The sequence below is a fragment of the Rhipicephalus microplus genome, chromosome 7, assembly GCF_043290135.1.
Source record: "Rhipicephalus microplus isolate Deutch F79 chromosome 7, USDA_Rmic, whole genome shotgun sequence".
NCBI lineage: Eukaryota > Metazoa > Arthropoda > Arachnida > Ixodida > Ixodidae > Rhipicephalus > Rhipicephalus microplus.
The window spans coordinates 50212102-50232812 of NC_134706.1; the positions used below are offsets into that span (position 1 = coordinate 50212102).

A 20711-nucleotide genomic window follows, 5' to 3' on the forward strand; every position below is an offset into this window, starting at 1 on the left:
TAAAAAAAAACAAGTGACGCCCTCAGCCTTCGAGTGATTCTCCCCGGCGTGGAATGTGACACCTCGCGCCCGGGAGTAAGCCAACTCGTTGGCAATAAAGATGATTCCATGTACGTGTCGGCCAACGTGTGCGGGGAACAAGAATTAGTGTTTTAGGGGCGAAACTCCTTATGGCGTGGCTTGGACGTCCCTCGTAGTACCTAACCACCAGTGGCACATACCCGAAATAGGTATAACATTTGACCTCCAAGGTGGTGCCGGTGAGAGATTTCTTCTGTGCGTTGTTTAACAACAAAAACTAGTGCTCAATGTACATGCCAATGGCTGCTAATGGAGAATTAGAGACAGGAGCTTTAGTCAATGCGCACGCTGCGATCCCCATTAGCAGCCATTGGCATGTACATTGAGCACTATCGGACAAGAAAGGGTTGCTACATTATACTCGCTGGGTGTAACCTCCTTAGTTTTAGAAAGGTTTAGCGAGCATTGGGCCGCAGTGCCATGAATACAGTGAACTAGTATATACCATGAACTCAAGGTGGTTGAAGGTGGGAAGTAGACTCGAAGCGCAAGCCGTAAGAAAGTGTGCGTTTGCCACCTCTCGTTTAGTCCTTAGAATGTCCACTGAATGGCGGTGCTTCTATATGGAGAATATATGATAAAAAGATGCGAGATGGTGGGATTTGGAGCGTTGAATAGATGGACGAATGGACACACAGACAGGTGCATTGATAGACGCATGAACGGACGCAGGGGCGGATGCATGAACGAACGCAGGTACGGGCGCACGAACAGACGCATAGACGGTCACACAGACGGACGCATGGATGGACGAATGCTTCGCCCCACTCTCCATCATTCACTCCGTGGATATGCTGCCATTTTTTTTTGCCTGACCGATTGGTCGCAGAGAGAACGCGCATGGCTTTCCGACACTGGGCCCGTCCTGTAGGTCCTTGCGGCTGCGCGCGAATCCGTGTAAATGGCGGTGCGATCGGTGGCAGTGAGAGCTAGTGCCACAGTGACCTGCTCGGCGCGATCAGCGTTTGAACTTAATAAAGTCATAGATGACAAGTGTTCGCCTTTGAGTGTTGTAACCACCAAGACAAAGTGGTCCGTAGAGCCCTACTGCACTGCGTCTACGAAGGCCACGTTATCCTTCATAGCGGCTGCGGCACTGAGTAGGGCTCACGCCCGTGCCTGACGTTTCCCAACGTTATGTGTGGGATGCATGTTACGGGGTATCAAGGATAATTATTATGCGTGCAGTTCTTCGGCGAGCTGCCGCGCACATTCTTGGGATCCAGGAGATTTCAGCCTGAGGTTGGCTAAACCGCCGCCAAGCTGCAGTGGAAGACAGCCTTACAATTCGAGATACTTTTTGAGCTTCTAAAATTTCGTTGATTGTGTTATGAATGCCTAGCTCAATGAACTTGACCGTACGGGTGCTGCCCGGTAACCCAAGCCCCTGTTTAACGCATCGGGGGATGATCACGTTGAAATGGCGTTTGTCTTCTTTTTGTCACAGGTGGGCGGGAGCCACATAGATGATGTGGTTCATAAGGAAAGCGTGGATCAGTCTGCGAATATTCCCCTCAGATAGTCTGCCACGCTTGTTAGCTACTGTGTTAATTATTTGACCACTGCTTCGCCCTTTCTCGAAATATGAGAAATACTGACGTCATTATGGTCGTTGGCCTAAATGACCATGCCTAGTATGCGAACTTGGGTCACCGTGGGGAGGTGTGTACCGTCCGCCGTCAGGACTTTGATCCCCGCGTATGCGTCTCTGCACGCCTTATATTGCGGGAGGTATAAAAGTAATTCTGATTTCTCTGCTGATAGCGAAAGACTGGCATGCTGTGAGAACGTCTGTACCATGTTTACTGCGTCTTGCAGTCGCTCCTTGATGTGGCCATCACTGCCGCTTGTGCACCAGACGGTGATTTTGTCTGCATAGAGGGCGTGCCTGATGCCGTTGATCTGTGAGAGTTTCTGCGACAGAGCGCGCATGGAGAGCTTGAACAGCAACGGAGAAATCACAACCCCTTGGCGTGTGCACCTCGGTCACAGGCTGAACTTCTTCGAGCCCATCGAGCCGAGTTGGATTGTAGCCGTCCTGTCGCGCAGGAACGAGCTTACATGGTTGTTGAAACGCGTACCTAATCCTGCTTCGCTAATCAAGTCGAGGATATGACAGTGCTTGACACGGTAGAATGCCTTATCGAGGTCGAGCGCTAGAATGGCGCTAGTGTCTCTGGTGATCTTAGTCATGAGCTCGTAGTTCAGCATTGGCATTACATCCTGTGGACAGGAACGGACGAAAGCCAATGTGGTTGATCGGTAGAATCTGGCGCTCCTCAACGAATTTTGTGACGCGCTTGGGTATTACGTGTTCGGCCACCTTACCCACGCAGGACGTGAGCGAGATGGGATGAAGTGAGCCTAGCGCTAACGGTTTACCCGGCTTAGGGTAAGTATGACGGTCGCCTCGCGCCATTCAGGCGAAACGTTGCCAGTCTCTCACATTGTGTTAATGTGCTCGGTAAGAACTTTCATGTTCTCCTCGGCAAAATTTTTGAGAAGCTTATTTTTTGCGCCATCCGGGCCCGAGGCCGAGCGGCAGTTGAGTTAGTAGATGACAGCCCGAACCTCAGCGCAAAAGTGATGTGGACGGATCCTCCTCCGTATCATGATAGGCAGGCGGGTAAGTGGGTGAGGAGCTGGGTTCAGTACATAGGTAACGCGTAGCTAGTTAGTCGGTGATTTGAGTGTCGGTCTTAACCAAGACTTTGAGTTTGCGTATTAGTCTGTCTATCGTGAATTGTTGAAACGCTTTCATCGGTTTGTCACCTAAGTGTTTAAATAGGTTTCACTTGGCCCCGTTACGTAATTGACCACCAACGGAGTTGCACACTTCGTCCCGTTTCTGACGCCCTAGGTTACGGCAATGTTTGTCGATTTGACGATTAAGGTCAGCTATCTTTTTACGAAGGTTGCGATTGAGCTTTTGCGTGCGCCAGATCGCGTGTAGTGATTTCTTAGCTTCGAGTAGGTGAGCTAGCAGGCTATCCATGCGCTCGACCTCCAGTTCAGCTTTATCGTCTTTAGTAAATAATGCAACGTCCTCTTTAATTTGTGCGAGGAGCTCTGATAGGGTTTCGTACTGAGTGTCGTTGCGTTTCCTGAACTCTCAAAAGTGATCCCAGTCAGTTATGTGAAACTCCCGCAGTTTATTTGTAGATAAGTTTACGATTTACTGTTTAATATACTGGTCACTTCCCATGTTCTCACCCAGGTTATTCCACGCGGGTTGTCACGCGTGCCTAGTGAGGTCCGGGGTGCTATCGCGCGTAACCAAATTACCTACCCATTTAGCGGAAGTGCAATTAGTTAGGAACGTGAGTCTATTTGTGTGCATTTGCGCTACCAGGGCATTGCCCTTAAGGGAAAAGCCGGTATGCGTGGCATACCCAAACTCGGGATGCGTGGCATTACAGTTTCCCGCAATTATCAACATATGGTCTCCTGCAATTTTGCTCTCACTGAAAGAGGCCCTTAAATGTAGTTTGTTTGTTTTGGGGTGTACTATAAACGTTGACAATAAAGACTGGCTGTGTAAGCATTGAGTTTGGAATTAACTACATCTTAATGTGTTCGTCTTTGAGATCTGGGTGGAACTCATGGCGAACATAAATGTACTTTTGGAGATGAGCGTCGCTATCCCTGCGTCACCGCTGGATGGTCCGCTTCGGTTCCATAGATACGCAAAACGGGCTCGGCGGTTAGCGTTTCTTGTATTAGAATTACGGCAGGCCGATTGGCACTAGATTCAATGGATTATTGTAAGGCCTCCTACCACTTGTGAACGCTAAAGAAATTCCACTTCCAAATTGCATGATTGAATATGTTAGCCATGATTACTGCATAGGGGATGTCGCACGAACCACCGCGTGCTGTTCTTCGAGTAATAGTATCCGCGCGTGAAGTTCGATGAGCTGGAGGGTGTGTGGGGTCATATCGGCCGTGCGGTCTGCTGCAATATCTGCGCGGAGGCAGGCAAGTGCCCCCATGAAATAGACGTACTAACGGGCTCGTTCGGGGGGGGGGGGGGGGGGGGGGTCCTCGGAACGCGCGACGCCTCGCAGCGCGATTAGCGTTTGGCCAGTTAGTGGGAGCGGGTTCAACGGCTGGAGTGGTGGGCGTCGGAGTCTTGACAGCGCGTTCACTCGGCTGCTGCATGTTTCTAATGAGTGCGTTCAATTGTTAGTTTTCTTTGCGCAGCAACGCTAGCTCACGTTTGACCTCACGAATATTTTTGTTTTCATGCATGCTGTGGTAAGTTACCCGACCGCGCGTAACCGCGAGTCTCACCTTTACCGGTGACTCGATCGGCCCAAATAGGCGTTGCAGTCGGGCTCTTGGTGGTGGTAGGCAGGTGCTTCGTTGGCGGAGTCGGGGCTGGCTGTTTGGGGATCGGCTGTCGCGTGTCCAAGCCTCATTGGGTCTCTTGGTTGTACTAACGCCGGCGTCTGTGGTGGCGTCGACGTCGAACGACGTAAGAGACTTGATAGTGATTTGGGCATGTGCGGTCGCCCGTTATGTGGGCCTGGCTGCACAACGCGAACTTGGGTGTCACACACTCATCCACATATCGCACACATATCGAGTCCGGTGGGTTGGATACTACAGTGTTCACAGACTTTCTCAGATGTGGTATGGCAGACGTCTTATCGATGCCCGACGGAGCTGCAATTGCGGCAGGTGTCGATCTGTTGCTTGTAGAGCATGCAACGCAGCAGCAGCATGCCGCAGCGCACATAGTTGGGGATCTCAAGTCCATCGAAGAGAAGGATGATGGTGGTTGTATCCTTGATTCGAGTACCCCCATTAACGTGGGGGTGCGATGAGACGAATAGGCGGTGTAGCTCCGAGTCTGAAAGGTGAGCGTAGACCTCTTGGACTACGCCTTGGCTGGTGGTGCCAGACGCCAGTACGTAAGCGGATACTGGATGTGCCCGCTCCATGAGAACAATTTCTCGTACTTTGACGTAGGCTTCGGCCGTTTGTAGGTTCGGCGTGCCGATCACAAAGATATTCTGTGTGAAGTAAGTGCAAACGACATCTCCCTCTGCCATCGTTGGCGGTAGTCGTGAAGCGAGTAGCAGGGCTTGAGAGAACTTAAGCTTGTTGCACCTGCGTACAGTTTGGTCCACTGTTAAAGGGAACACTCGAATGCACACCATCAGTATTCTTGGCCGTCTAGGAATAAGTGGATTAAGAAAAAATCTTCATGAAAGTGAACAGTTTGTCAAAATAATTAAGAACGTTACGTTTAACCACCAGTAGCCTTATGCATATCTAAGGCGCTATGATTCCGTAAGATAGCGAAATCTAATCATCCTGCTCACGCAGGCGTTCCCTTTAACAGTGGACCCGTCTGTACATCCAGGCCACCTCCGGGGTAGACGATGACATGGTGGTGATCCGTTGGGAGTGAGGAGGAGCCGGTGGGGGCTACAACCCTCGTCACAGCTCCGGTTCGCAGGGCGCCAATGTGGGGGCCGGCTGGCTTGCCGGTAGTGGTAGTTGAAGACTTTGCTCGATGTAGGATTGTGTCAATCCAGCCAGGCGCGCTGGCTTCCTCTTTTAGTGATCGTTTCTCCATCCGTCATGGCTTCGGGCATGATATCGGTGCAGCGACGGGACGCGCCGGCACAGGGGTCGGTAGACATAATAAGACTACTCGAGGCTTAGCGACTGAAGGCGAAACGTTGGTTGCGCGATAGAAAAGTGGTGGCCTGGGCCAAAAGTGGTATCCGGTTGTTCCCCTAAACTTAGCGAGAACGTTGGTGATAAACTTAAAGAAGATTGAACTCAGCAGACCAGCAAGAAGTATAGCAGAAGGTGGAGCCGATGCGAAGACGTCCGCTCATTTTGACGTCCCCTTGTGGTCTCTGTAACAGAGAAAAGGACTGCAAATAGGTGTCAAAAGCAGCACCTTGTCACCAGGTCGAAAGACGCAACGCGATGGAATGCGTCATATATGATCTGATGCGAGCCTGATGGGGAGACTTGGCCAGGCGGGAAATGTATTCTTCACTAGAAGACTGAAAAGAATCACCATGGCTATTAAAGAAGGAGACACCGAGAAAGGTAGTCGGGGTGCGTCCACACACGAGGTAAAACGGTGAGTAGCAAGTTGTTCACCAAACGGCGGTGCGGTAGGCGAAGGTCATACATGGTAGAAGAGTATCCCAGTTTTTGTGATTGGGTTGGACGTAAACGGCTATCATGTCAGCAAGGGTTCGATGAAATTTTTCTTTGAGACCATTTGTTTAAGGGTTGTAGCACTAAGCTGTCTTGTGAGTAGTTCCAGAAGCGCGCAGTATTTCATTTACCATTTGTGACAGGAACACTTTGCCCTGTGTTCACTGAACAGTACACAAAGAGCACCATGGCGCAGGATTATGGCGTGAAGAATAAATTCAGCAACTTCCACACTTCCACAGCTGAGCCTGTAATAACAAAGGACGTCTCAGCGTAGCATGGCAGGTGGTCCACGGTGGTCTCTATCCATCGTTTGCCAGCAGATGTGACGGGGAGAAGCCCGTAAATGTAGACACCTACAATGTAGAATGACATTGAAGGGCACGAAAGTGGCTGTAGAGGTCTAGCAAGTGCAGACGTTGGTAGTTTACGACGCTGGAATGGAGAGCAGGAACAGACGTACTGCGCTACGCTTGAAGAAAGGCCCGGCCAGTAACAACGAAATCGAATGCAGTCAAGAGTTTTTTTTTAAACCAAGATCACCAGCAGTCAAGTAACCGTGACCGACTTTGAGCACCTGAGGTCGCAGAGAGCGTGGCAGTACAAAAACCCAGCGCTGAGCGTCAGGATGGTAGATGTGGGGATAGAGAACCCCATTGTCCAGCTTAAAGTGCAGGAGTTGACGACGAATTTGTGCGTTAAGTGGATGCGAAGCTCCCGAAAGGGGGTCCATCATGCGTCTGCAGTATGAATATACCGCTGGCGGAATATAAATGTTGGCCCGTCGTCCGAAAAGGGTTGCCTTTCGATGCAAGCGTATGAACTTTGGTAGATGTGGCGGTTGAGTTCCCACCAACGCTGTTATGGGTAGTTGGAAGGGGGTAACGAGAGAAAGCATCGGCGTCGTCATCTGACTTGTAAGTTATTTCAAAGTCGTACCCCTGCGAGCGTTGTTTGCACCAACCCGAGCGTCCGGACAAGTTTTTCAGTGTAGAAAGCCAGTATAAGGCGTGGTGGTCCGTAACGATTGTGAAGTGGCGGCCGTAAAGATAGGGACGGAACTTCTGTGCCGACCAAACCACAGCCAAACACTCTGGCTCAGTTATCATGTAGGTCTTTTCGGCAAGGGTGAGTACGCGAGTGGCATATGGAAAAACTTTCTTTGGGGAAGGCTTGTCGCGTTGTTGAAAAACGACTGCTATACCAAGGCCGCTGGCGTCGGTATGGAGGATAGTCGGTGCGGCTTTGTCAAAGAGGCAGAGCAGAGGTTGAGATGTGAGGGGCCGCTTCAACAAGTCGAAGGCCGTTTGACATTCTTGAGACCACCGAAAGGGGACGTTGGAAGCAAGTAGTTGGCGTAATGGAGCAGCTACGGAGGGGAAGTTCTGGGTAAACCAGCGAAAATAGTAGTCGAGGCCAAGAAAACTTCGAAGCTCCTTGAGTTTTGTGGGACACGGAGAGTGAAGGACTGCAGAAAACTTGTCAGGGTAGGGCCGAATTTCATCTTTGCTAAAGATGTGTCTTAAGACCTTGAAAGATTTGTAGTGAAGAAGCATTTCTTAAAGTTTATTTGAAGAGCGGCGCTGGCAAGACACGTAAGAAGTTGGTCCAATCGTTCTAGGAGCTCAGGAAACGTTGAAAAAAAGATAACAATGTCGTCCAGGTAGCAAAGGCAATTTTTCCATTTCAGGCCGCGCAGCACGGTGTCTATCATGTGCTAAAACGTCGCGGGCGCGTTGCAGAGCCCGAAATGCATCACGTGTAATTCGTATAGCCCATCGGGGGTTGCGAACGCCGCTTTCTCCTTATCCTCTTCATGCATGGTAATCTGCCAGTACCCAGAACGCAAGTCGATGCTTGAAAAGAGTCTCGCGCTTTGTAGGGAATCAAGGGCGTCGTCAATGCGTGGCATAGGGTACACGTCCCAGCGTGTTATCTTATTGACACTTGGTAGTCCACACAAAAACGCACAGAGTCATCTTTTAGGGGCGAAGCTCCTTATGGCGTGGCTTGTGCGTCCCTTGTAGTACGTAACCACGAGTGGCGCATACCCGAAATAGCGGTCCTTACGATTTTGACCTCCAAGGTGGTTCCGGTGAGATATTTCTTCTGTGCGTTGTTGAACAATAAAAGATAGTTCTCAATGCACATGTTAATGGCTGCTAAGGGGAAATGAGAGACAGGAGCATTCGGCCTTTAGGTAACGCGCACGCTGCGATCCCCATTAGCAGCAGTTGGCATGTACATTAAGCACGATCTGACAAGAAAGGGTTGCTACGTTATACTCGCTGGGTGTAACCTCCTTGGTTTTAGAAAGGTCTAGCGAGCGTTGGGCCGCATAGCCATGGATACAGTGAACTAGTATATACCATGAATTCGAGGTGGTTGAAGGTAGGAAGTAAACCCGAAGCGCAAGCCATAAGAAAGTGTGCATGTGCCACCTTCCGTTTAGTCCTTGAAATGTCCGCTGGATGACGGTGCTTCTATATGGAGAATATATGATGAAAAGATGCGAAATGGTGGTACTTGGAGTGCTGAATAGATGGACTAACAGACACACAGACAGATGCATGGATGGACGCATGAACGGACGCAGGAGCGGATGCATGGACGAACGCAGGGACGGACGCACGAACAGACGCACGCACGGACGGGTGGATGGACACATGGATGGTTACACAGACGTACGCAGGAATGAACGGAAGCAAGAACGAATGAACGGACGAATGCTTCGTCCCACTCCCCATCATTCACTCCGTGGATAGGCTGTCTTTTATTTACGGACCAAAACAATAGGAGACGACGAAGGTCTAGATCAGGGACAGGTGACTTCCCGTTTAAGCATGTCAGCAACGTTGTCTGCTATAATTTTTCTTTCAGCTATAGACACGTGGTAGGGTCGGCGGTGTACGATAAATTTCTCAATTGTTTAAATTCGATGTGGCGTAGTAGTAGTGAGGCCCAGCTTAGACGAGAAAATACGGAAAGAATTTGCGTGTTTCTGTAACAATGCGAGCAGCTGCTTCGTTTGTGAACTTCTCAAGTCGCTGATGTTGGTGGTGATAAAGGCGGAGGAAGAAACATGCTCACCAAGGGAAGGGTCTTTGAATGCAATGGTCTGAAGTGGCATGCAAATACAGGCTCAACGTCAGCAACACGGGCCGACTATATATATATATATATATATATATATATATATATATATGTGTGTGTGTGTGTGTGTGTGTGTGCGTGTGACATCATATGTACACGAGAAGAAAAGACGAAGTTCTATCGTTCGATTGTTAGTGTACTTGGCTGATGAATTTTCAATTTTTGGGTGTCACCGTGCATCGTCGGCAGCCAGCACTGCTGCAAACCGTCCTCGAGAACACTTCTCTACTGGAGACTCTCCCCCCCCTCCCCCTTTCAAGGCTCGTTATGGAGGAGATGTTGGACCTACCTTGCGGTAGGGATAGACCTGCGACGGCAAGGAAGCGGCTCAGCTCTTCAGTTGCTTCAGAAGCTACCGATTCCGAGTCTGATGCTAGGTCGGAAGACTCGGATGCCTTTCTACATTCAAAGCATCGACGGTTAAGAGGGAAGTCGGCGGCACCGTCCTCAACTGAAGACATCGTAATATACAACAGCACAGTGACTACGACAGTTGCTTATATGCCCGTCGACGTCACTGTGAGCCTGAATGCTGTCTGCAAGCAGAAGATTCTTGACTTTTTCTTCAAACTTCTTTTCGTTCGATTCATGAAGTTCGAGTAAATCCCAGGAAAAATATTATTGTCGTAGGCGCAATGGGTGAGAATATGGGGCAAACTCAGCTAGGTCTACCTAAGCTATGCAACGTCAACGTGCGGGCTTTCGCTTCACTGGGGGCTAATGTAGCAGCTGGTGTTATATCAGATGTAGACCTAGAAGTTTCAGACAACGTTTTGAAAAGTATGATCATTTGCACGCCACCGTGCAGAGTCTTCAACGCTCGAAGATTTCACTCTTCAATTGTGTGAAGATTCTTGTCGGGTGTGAAAGCTACCTAGTCACATAAAGGCCGGACTAGTATGTTACCCAATCCAACCTTTCACATTTCATACCAAACCTCTACGATGCCGCAAATGTCTCAAATTTGAACATGTACAGGTTTTCTGCACAAGTGGTCTGTGCTAAGTGTGACGCAGATCGCAACAAGAAATTTTGTGGCAGTGTGACATCTCGCTGCCCTAATCTAATGGTGAACACTTGGCAACGGACAAAGAGTGTCTTAAGCTAAAGAAAAAGAGGAAGGTTCTGAAAGAGAAAGCTAACAACATGGCGTCACGACAAAAGATGCCTAGCCCTAATACCCATCAAGTGGCTGGAACTGGCTCAACTGAAGATGCACCTGCACGTTTGAAGAATAGTATAGTGAGAGTAAGTCGAAGTGATAAAGGGAGACGCAATTTCAGCATTCGGTAACATTGTGACCAGCGCTTCTATCAAAGCTGTTTGACACAACCTACTCAAAGATCACGCCTCAGAAAACATCGTATCCTGCTGTCTTTCAGATGAAAATATTGTAAACTGCAGATGTCTGCAGTAGAAAATACAGTAAACAGGGCGCTCGAAATGGCTCCAGCCAACGACAATTCCTCACAGGTCAACATGCTTAAGATGCTTGTTAACGTCGTCACATTCCTCACAGCCAATCGTCAAACGTCGGCAGCATTAGCCGCACAACAGCTTTTCGAGGCTCTCGTTCCGTTTCTCGACAGTCTTCACTGAAAGCAACATGAACACTTATTCGCGAGCCCCGTTCCTATGGGATGCAGTGGAACGTCAGGTATTGATGACTGTGCCATGGTGACCTCGTTCTTAGGCTTCTTGCAAAGAAGAATTCGCAGGGTGTTATAGCTCTCCGAAAAACCAATGTAAGAAATGATTAGCTCAGACTTCCGGGTTACGTAGACGTTCACAGCAATGCCCGATGCACGGTGATAGCGTGTGGATCTTTCCAGTGTACAAACACCATGCATCCACGAAATGCTTCGAAAGCATCATTGTACATACAATCTGATGTTCATTTCGCAGAAATTGACACAAGAGACCTCTGCGGACCTGATCAACAGTGTTTAGTCAGAGTTTTAAATTTTTTATTAGTTTAATTTACACCACTCTAAGTCTTCATTTTTCTTTACTTCCTTTTCTTCTTTTCTCTTTCGCCCCTCTTTTTTTTATCTTCGTTTCCTCTGTTTTTTCACCTCTCCGAAAGAGTGAGAAGGGGTTGTGCCCCTCCAGGTGGCAGTGCCAGCTTGCTTCTTCCTCTTTCCTCTTTGTCCTTGTGAATCTGTGTATGCAAAACAAATACATAAATAAATAAAGCTTACACATATGTAGTAATACATGTGGTAAATAATGCAGCAATTCTATGTTACGATTGGTATAGTGGTCAAGGTTGAGGGTATTGTATGTCTATACCTAATTAGTAATTCTGTTATCAGTTTTAGCAAACTGAAATTACCACGTCATATATTTATTTCTTATGAATGCAGGTACTAAAATTTGGGTATAAAATATGACTTTGTCCCTGTTGTACTCCTGTGGAATTTTTTCATAAGAAAAGAGGTTTTAACAATTTTTCAAGGCAAAATATACTGCAAATGAGTTACGCACAAACGTACAGGAACACATTCTTCCAGCCACATTTCTATAAAGGGCCTGTTTGAAGTAACGACACTTCGTTTGCTCCTTTCTAGTTCCTTGCCACTACAATGGAACCACGTATAATGCAAGTTTTCACGAAGCGCTCAGAGATCCTTGTGAATTCTGGTGGTGTCTCCCCAACGGGACAATGGAAGTAACGAAGTAAGCAATACTCTTTTTGTGCTGCTTACAGTAGATGCTTGAACATGTACGAAAATTATATGACCGAAATATATACCCCCGAGAATATGAAGCACCTCTTTTATTAAATGCGTGCTTTAACCGTACCACAATGCAAGAACATGCACAGATGTCAAAAATTTGTAGTTAGTCCACGACTCAAAAGTTATTGCTGAGTATCAGGCTGAAGACGAAAATGATTGGCTGCAAGCACTTCATGTTATTCAAAGCTAAGTGGTTCGTTCAAGTAATTGTGATTATATACTAGAATAAGTTGTAACGTGCTCCTCAAACGCCAAATTTCACATTGAATGTAACCTGCAACTCATCGTGGCCACGAATTTGAACGGTATGAATTTTGCGTACCTATGATGGTAGTCTCGAAACATTGCTTATCTCGTTGACGCAACCTAATTAGTAGGTACCAAGGGTGATTGAAAAAGTGCTGGAGTGGAATTCATACCCTACGTGTGAAAGCGCGCCTCTGAGAAAATGGCGGCTGCGGCGGCCGTTTTACTAGGGGCATGATAAAGTATCACCATTTAGCGATTAAGAACGGAGCGTTCCCCTCGCACGCTCAACGAGTTTAATGTGGGAACTTTTTTGGGTCACATAGTGCTCCGAGATCGTCTTAGTGTTACTAGACTTCCTTAGTGAGCTTCCAATTGGAGGCAAAGTACTTGGGAAACTAAGTCACCCATACTCGTTTCTGTGTGTTATCTCGTCGAGAACAACCATCTTTTAATATAAAATTATCGTAGAATTTGCACTTGCATATCAAAGCCACTTGATCTTTAAGTGGGCGCTATCAGAAAAGAGCATGTTTGCGCCATCTTGGCAGGGGCAAAAGATGGCCTCACTTCTGCTGGAAAGGCATTGCTGGAGCTTCCACTTCCACAATATTTTTTAAATCCCCCTTGGTAGGTACACACCAACTAGGAAGATAATAATGATGATGCTTCCCCTATGGCACTTTGCCACTCAGGAGGATTGGCCAAGAATTTCTTATATAAAATTTTAGCTTTTTTATGTGATACATAATCCTAAGAAAAGAAGGAAAGAGCAAACGTAAAAACGGAAAGGGTGCACTACTTTTTTTATTATTGGAAGTGGCAGCAGCTTATTCATTCACAATCGAGCAAGAGACCCTCTCCTCTGGCCGAAGCGGAGATGGTGAGTACTTACAATTGAGAAGATGAAGAACCAAATTACTGCTCACACTAATTTTCCAGGGTGACGAAGCGGCCAGTCTGGCCAGGACTTAGACTTGCGAGAGACTTCGAAAGGAAGGTTTTAGTGGGGAAACGGGGACTATCTCCAAATGACGGCACAGACGGTCGTTGGAAACGCCAACGGGGGTGATACAATAGGTAATAAGGAATGTTTGCTGATTCAGGGCCCAATATGTTTAGGTTTTCCAGGTTTTCAGATTTTCAGGGTGGTTTTCAGGGCCGTAGATTGGAAGAGTTTAGGATAAACGTTAATGTAAAGTATCTTAGTAACCTGGAATTTGCTGGTGATATTGTTCTGAGGAGAAGCTCAGGCCACAAATTACAGCTCATGATTACCGAACTGGACGCGAAAAGTAGAAGAGAGGATCGAGAAATTAGTATGAATAAATCTTAAGTGATGTCTCGACAGATAACAGCACTTTGCGGTAGGTGGAGAGACGCTGAAAGTTGTAAAGAAATATATCTAATTTAGGACAAGTACTGACCGCGGAAATCAATCATGAGACTGAAATAACTAGAAGAATAGGAACATGGTAGATCGAATTCGGCAAGCATTGTCTTATCATGACTGGTCATCTAACACTAACCCTCAAGAGGAAGGTATATAACAGCTGCATTCTGCTGGTACTTATCTACGGAGAAAAAGCCTGGAGGCCTTCAAGGAGGGTTCAGCTTAAATTGATAACAACGTAGGGAGCGGTGCCAAGGAAAATAATAGGTGTAACCCAAAAAGACCAGAAAAGAGCTGAGTGGATAACTGAACAAACCGGGGTAAACACTATCACAGTTGAAATCAAGAAGAAATGATCATGCGCTGGGCAAGTAGCACGCAGGCATAATAGGTGCTGGACATGAAGTTCAACTGACCAGATTCCGGAACGCGCGAAGGTGAGACAGATTGTTCGGTGGGTCGGTGACTTCAAACAGGTCGCACTTATAACGTGGCAGTAGAAAGCAGAACACTGGGTTGATTGGAGGATTATGGGCGAGGCCTCTGCCCTAAGGAAGGCGTACTCAAGGGTATGATGACAAAGTTTGTTTATTCATTATGTAGGGACAAAGGAATTTTAACTGGAACATTTCACACCTTCCTGGAACAAGGGCATGTGTCTGAAGCAGGCCTTCGTCCCTAGGTAGTAGGAGAAAATAGTTACGATGAGAGAAGGTGTGCCGCCACTTGCGATTGTTCGATGCTAAGCAGAGGAAGCAACCGATATTTTTCAAGTCTAAAGACTAACTCGTATTTTGTAGTCGAAGAATTGTCGGTTGGGCGTAGTGTTAGAAGTACTCATTATCACCTCTTTAGTCTGAGTACAGTGGATCTGGCTTGAATGCTAATAAAGAGGTTTGCGGCATGACCATTGTCTAAGAAATTATATATTGTCATGAGACTCTAGAAGTATAAGGGCCATTTAGTTAACCAGGATGTAGCCAGCTCTCGAAAATCGCGTCTGTCGCGGCTTGTTTTCAAGCGAAAAAGAAGCACACGATCTTTTTTTTAGGGCGAGATCCACTCTTGCTTTCAACTCATTACATGCAGGTGGCATTATGCCCCCTGCCAAAACAAGCAAAAAAAGACAAAGCGAGAAAGAAATAAAAACAAAAATACATGGCATCTCCCCAATTTTTATGCGCGGGCGCTCAAAGAAAAAAAGTAACAAGAAAGCCAAGTTAAAGGAAAGTAGAAAATAAAGAGCGCGACAAACAAAAAATCACAGCATATTCACGCAATCAATGAAGATAAGTGGGGCGAAGCATCCGTCGGTCTGTCTGTGCGCCTGTCTCTCCTTCCGTCCATTCGTTCTTGCTACCGTCCGTTCGTGTGTCAATCAGTGCCTCTGTTTATGTGTCCATTCGTCCATGCGTCCGGATGGACGGACAGACAGAGGCACGGATGAACGATGGGTGGTCGGACGGAAGCACGAATGAACTGACGGATGTATAGTCAAAATCAAGAACGAACGAACGGACCGAAGCACGGACGTCTGGACGGGCAGACGGGTGGAAGGATGAAAGCACGGATGGACAGAAAGATGGACGGACAGAAGCACGGACACATGGATGGATGAACTGAAGCACGGAGGCACGGATGAAGGGGACGGAAGCACGAACGAATGGATGAACGGGTGGACCAATGGACGGACGGAAGCATGAAGAGACAGAAAGACGGACGTATGCGTGAATGAATGGACAGAAGCACGGACGGATGTACGCACGGGTGTACGGGAGGATGGACGGGTGGACAAATGAACGCACGGGATGGATGAACGCTTCGACCCTCTCATCATTGTTCACTCCGTGCATATGGTTGGGACGAGTGAATGAGAGTAGTGTTGAAAACTGGAAAAGTTGGTAACAATTCATTGTAAGAGGTAAACAGCATGATGATGATGATGATGATGTGTTTTCAATAAATTTTTCAGTTGAAAGACTGCGCTTGTCTTGTGTCTTTCTCTTTCTATGTCCTCGTTTTTTCGCGCTGTTTACCTGTTACAATGAGTAAATGAGATGCACGAAGCGCGTGCCGCTCGCGGTAGCAGGGTAACGGTGCACGAGGAGATGAGTCACCCGAGGGCACGCACACCAGCCACGTAGACGCAACAGATTGGTTAAATAACGGCTCATGGCATGCGACTTGAGCTGCGAAGAAAAAAATTCACCGCCTTCTCGAAGGAAGTTGTGAAGAATGGCGGATGCACTGCGAAGCGTCTATAACAATGTTTAGCACGTGAAAACCCAGCATTAGAAGAATAATCTTATTTTTTTTCTTGCACCGTGCAGTGAATACCGCTGCAAGAAACGTGGTGTTTCCAGCTCTAGTAGCTAGCATAGGCGGTTAACAAACACTATGAAGGGAGCAAAACAGTTCTCGGCTTGGCATTTGCGTTTCGCAGCGGCGCCTCGACGCCTCGAGCACATATTTCAGAATGTTCTTGAGAAGGTGCCCAGCCAGCGAACGGTGGAGAGTGAGGCGCGAGCGGACCGAAAAATCGGGTGCAGGAAGGAGAGAGAGCGAACGGCAAGAGAAGGAGGGGCAAAGCACTGCACGTACCTTCTCCTACACTCTCTCGCGCCAAATGCTCCAGTTGCTAGGGGTGAGATAAAGCGCACGTGCCCGCAGCTGTTGCTATTGGAGGGAGAGTGAGAGTTGAGAGCAAGAGCTGCGCCACGGACGCCACGGACAATGCCGGATGTTTGGCAAAGCCCGAATAAGAAATGCATTCGCATTTGAAATTCCAGAGGATGAGCTGGGACGGGTTGTTGGGACGCCAAGCTGCAAAGACTTCGGAAACAAGCGTCGCTATCGCTGCGGAAGCAGTAAAACCGCCCGGCTCTGAGAATGTCGGCGATAAACAAGTTGAAGAAGGATCATTTATTGATATTGAGGCAAGTTTATTTGGTTATGATGGGTGCTGCCCCACTTCCAAAGCCCCACTGGCTACAGTAGTTATCCGGGTTTAGTCAACGGTCGCCATTGGTATCCCATTTCTGGTTACGTTAAACGCGCTTTTCACGACCAATTCAGGGAATCGCTATTCAACAGAGGCAAGATGGCAGCCTTCGGATGTTTTGTGCACTGACATGTACTGTGCTCCAATGTCGGCGTTGCTCCGCACCACGGACATGTGTTGTTGCATCGGTGAGGGTAAATGTTTTGTAACCTGTGTAAATGTGGAAAAGTGTTTGTTTGCAGGTGACGCCAGTCCCAGGCTTTTCTCCTGTTTAGGTTAGGATGAGGGGGAGCTTTGGTTCGCCTACCTAGTCTTTGAAGTTCGAGGATTTTTCTCGGCTGTCAGCGAAGAGGTTCGGGGGAGTGGACGTCGACATCGGAAGAATCGAGTGAGGCTACCTAAACTTGTCGCAACCTGTCGCAGTTCCTGTGTGGACTATAGCTCCTCCGCTTCAAGGCATAACGTATTCTTCCCGCCTCACATTCAAGACGCCGATGACGAGTTCGGGGTAGCCTAACTGAGCCGGAGAATACGACAAAAACCGGAACCAACTGGCAATGAGATCGAGTGGCTCGTTCGGCGAATCAGGACGATGACGGTAGGAACTTGGGGAAAGACGTCGACGACAGACCTCGACGCACCGTCGACGCAGCAAGGGGCAACAAGTCGTGACGCAAGAAGCCTGAAGAACATTCCATAGTTCACGCCATATTGGCTTTGGTCTAGCGGCTAGGGCTAGTGATGAATTGGGACTGAGCCGCAGTCAGTTTGGGTTTGCCTGTGTACGCGAATGGTTATTGAAGATAATGGTTGTTATTATTGTGTGAAGCTAATGTTTGTTAAGATATTTTTTTGCTGTTGAGTGTTATTGAGCTGTTTTGTACTGCAACACAAATTCCGTGCATTGTTCTTGTCAGTTTTGGATCATAAAGTGTGTTTGCCATGCCACGCCCATCTCCCGCGTCTCGTTTTCAACTCCATCTCTCCCAAGTTCTTTGTCCTGCGTGCACATTAACACACACTCAGTTAAGAACAGAGAACGTGAAATGGTTGGTTTTTTTGGCTACTATCGGTATCTCTTCTGATGTACTTATGATAAGAGAAACTTGGTTTAAAAATTATACAGACGTGTTCAAATTGCCTGCATTTAGTGGATTTATTGCTAATAGTTATTCTAGAAGTGGGGGAAGCGTTATGTTAATGGCAAAAAACACTTGTGAAGAAGAAAACGCATCGTTGGCAAGCAACATCGCTATTGCTTGGGTACTGGGCTGTGGGCTTCTCTCGCTCGCCTCGTGCTGATCATCGCCGGCATCTGCTTGACCGTTGCTCTGTCCCGATCGTGTTTTCATCGTAGGGCCACCGTCACAACAGTCACCAATAAACCCCTTTTCAATTGATGGAGGGTGCTGACATTCCTTGTCGCCTGAACCTGGGTGCTGCCATTCGCCATCGCCTAAACCTGGAGCTGCGCAACCGAACGCTACCTCCCATCATGGCCACCAACAACGCGCAACCTGGCTCCTCCACTCCATCCCCCAGCAACCCCGGCGTTTTTCGTTTGCGAGAGCCCAAGGTCTTTAGCGGAGCTGATGAGACCGACGTGGAAGACTGGTTCGCTAACTACGAACTGGTGAGCGCAAACAACAAGCGGGATGACGCGGACAAGTTGACTAACGTCATCTTTTACCTCGCTGATGTGGCCGAAAATTTGTATAACAACCACAAAAACGACATTACGACGTGATCCATCTTCAAAACGTTGTTGGCTGACGTTTTTGGCCAACCCGCTGTCCGCAAGTCCAGAGCCGAACAACGCTTGTAGACTCGCGCACAGAAGCCATCTGAATCGTTCACCAGTTACATCTAAGACATTATTAGTCTTTGCAACCGTGTGAACACTGCCATGCCCGAGTGGGAGAAGATTCAGCACATCCTCAAAAAGATAAATAACGGCGCATTTCAGATGCTCCTGGCGCACAATCCTGCCACCGTTGCGGAACTTGTGACTTTATGTCAAAGTTTCGACGAGTTGAGGAAGCAGCGCACCCTGACTCTGCCATGTTCCTCACACGCCGACTCACTATCCAGTCCTACTTCTTTCCCTGATTACTCGCCAACCCTGAAAGAGATTAAAGACTTTGTGCATGAAGAAGTAGCTCGGCAGCTGTCGTTGATTCCCTTCACGCAGCAGCTGCCGTCCTCTCGTCTGTCGTCACCACTCCGCGACGTTATTGCCGAAGAGGTAGCTCAGGCTGTTCTCGTCGCTGCCCACCAGCAGCCTGTGGCCATGCCTGCTCCCCATGCGCCGGCTATGCAGCCTGTGGCCGCGCCCAGGTGGTATGCAGCAGAAACCGCCAGCAGAATTTGGCACCCATGTCTGCACTTGCTCGCCACTCTACTCCTCGTTCGACACCTTGGGCCGCAGCGCAAGTCAGTAATTCCTGGCGCACTGCTGACAATCGACCGATCTGCCACGCCTGCGGTACTCCAGGACACGTGGCACGATATTGTCATCGTCGCTTCCAATCACAACACAATGCTACTTGGCCGTTACCGTATGACCCGCAGCCCACGCACCTACCTGCTCCCTAGCCCTCACCGCAGTATGGCTACACTAACCTTCCCGAGTCTCAGTCACCCCAGCCCCCATCTCCGACTCTCTCTCCCCGCTAGCCGTCTCCTCGCAGGCGATCTCTGTCCCCAATGCGTCCCCAAACCGCTTCCTCAAACCGGGAAAAATGAACGCCGCAGTTCCAGAGGCATGAACTGCGCCGTCGTCGAAATGCCCAAGTCCGCGCACTTCACCTGCTAACGTCGTCGCCATATCTGTCGATGGTGTTTCTACCTTTGCCCTCATCGACACAGATGCTGCCGTTTCTGTTATAGCTGCCCGGCTCTGCCGCTCCCTACGCAAAGTGACCACGCCGCTCTCTGGATTATCGCTTCGTACGGCTAGCGCACCACCAGTTCGTCCTCTCGGCACCTGTACAGCCCGCATATTCATCCAAGGCTCTATGTACGCTGTCGAGTTTATCGTCCTTTCGATGTGCTCGCATGACGTTATCCTCGGGTGGGACTTCCTGTTACATCATCATGCCGTCACCGACTGCGCACGCGCTGAAGTTCAATTTTCGCACCTGTTTGACGAGCCTTTGCACGAAACTTTGGAGTGGTCCCCAAAACTCATCATGCGAGAAGACACTGAAATTCCGCCAGCCTCTTTTGCCGTTGTCCCTGTTTGCTGCGATGACCATAAAGATGCTACAGTAATGTTTACACCTTCCGACATTTTCATGAGCCGCAGAGCCGTTTCCTTGCCTTTCGCTACACTTGACGTCACTGCTGGCCGAAACAATATTTTCGTCCACAACCCCCTTTCTGCATTGCTTACGCCACTTGCCGGCGAATATTTCGGTCGAGTGGAGTACCTCAATTTTTCTTTATTCCTTAATATGCCAGACGAATTGTGCAGTAGCGCCTCGACTGAACTTCATGCCTTTTCCCCGCTGGAATGCCCATCGAGTGACGCCTTCTCTAGTTCCATCGCCGACACCTTAAGTGCCCATGAACGCGCAGAGCTTCTTAATCTCCTCCAGCACTTCGCAAATTCATTCGACGTTTCTCAGCCGCAATTGGGTCGGACTTCCGCAGTGTACCACTACATTGACACCGGTTCGCACCAGCCATTGCGTCAAAGACCGTACCGTGTCTCTGCTGCAGAACGTCACGTCATCAACGACCAGGTCGAACAGATGCTACGCCGCCGCGCTATTCAACCATCGCACAGTCCTTGGGCATCTCCTGTCGTTCTAGTTCGAAAAAAGAATGGATCGATTCGATTTCGCGTCGACTACCGGCGAATAAACAAGGTGACGCGGAAAGACGTCTATCCATTACCGCGCAT

General features: G+C 48.5%; 1 protein-coding gene across 3 annotated transcripts in view; it reads left to right on the forward strand.

The window, feature by feature from the left end:
* LOC119179561 (uncharacterized) overlaps positions 1–20711 on the forward strand; it is a 93621-nt gene that overhangs the window by 61725 nt on the left and 11185 nt on the right. For all 3 annotated transcript variants that reach the window (XM_075869140.1, XM_075869142.1, XM_075869141.1), the window contains one exon: positions 11994–12102. In XM_075869140.1, coding sequence (XP_075725255.1) covers positions 11994–12102 — 109 coding nt within the window. The remainder of the gene's footprint in view (positions 1–11993; positions 12103–20711) is intronic.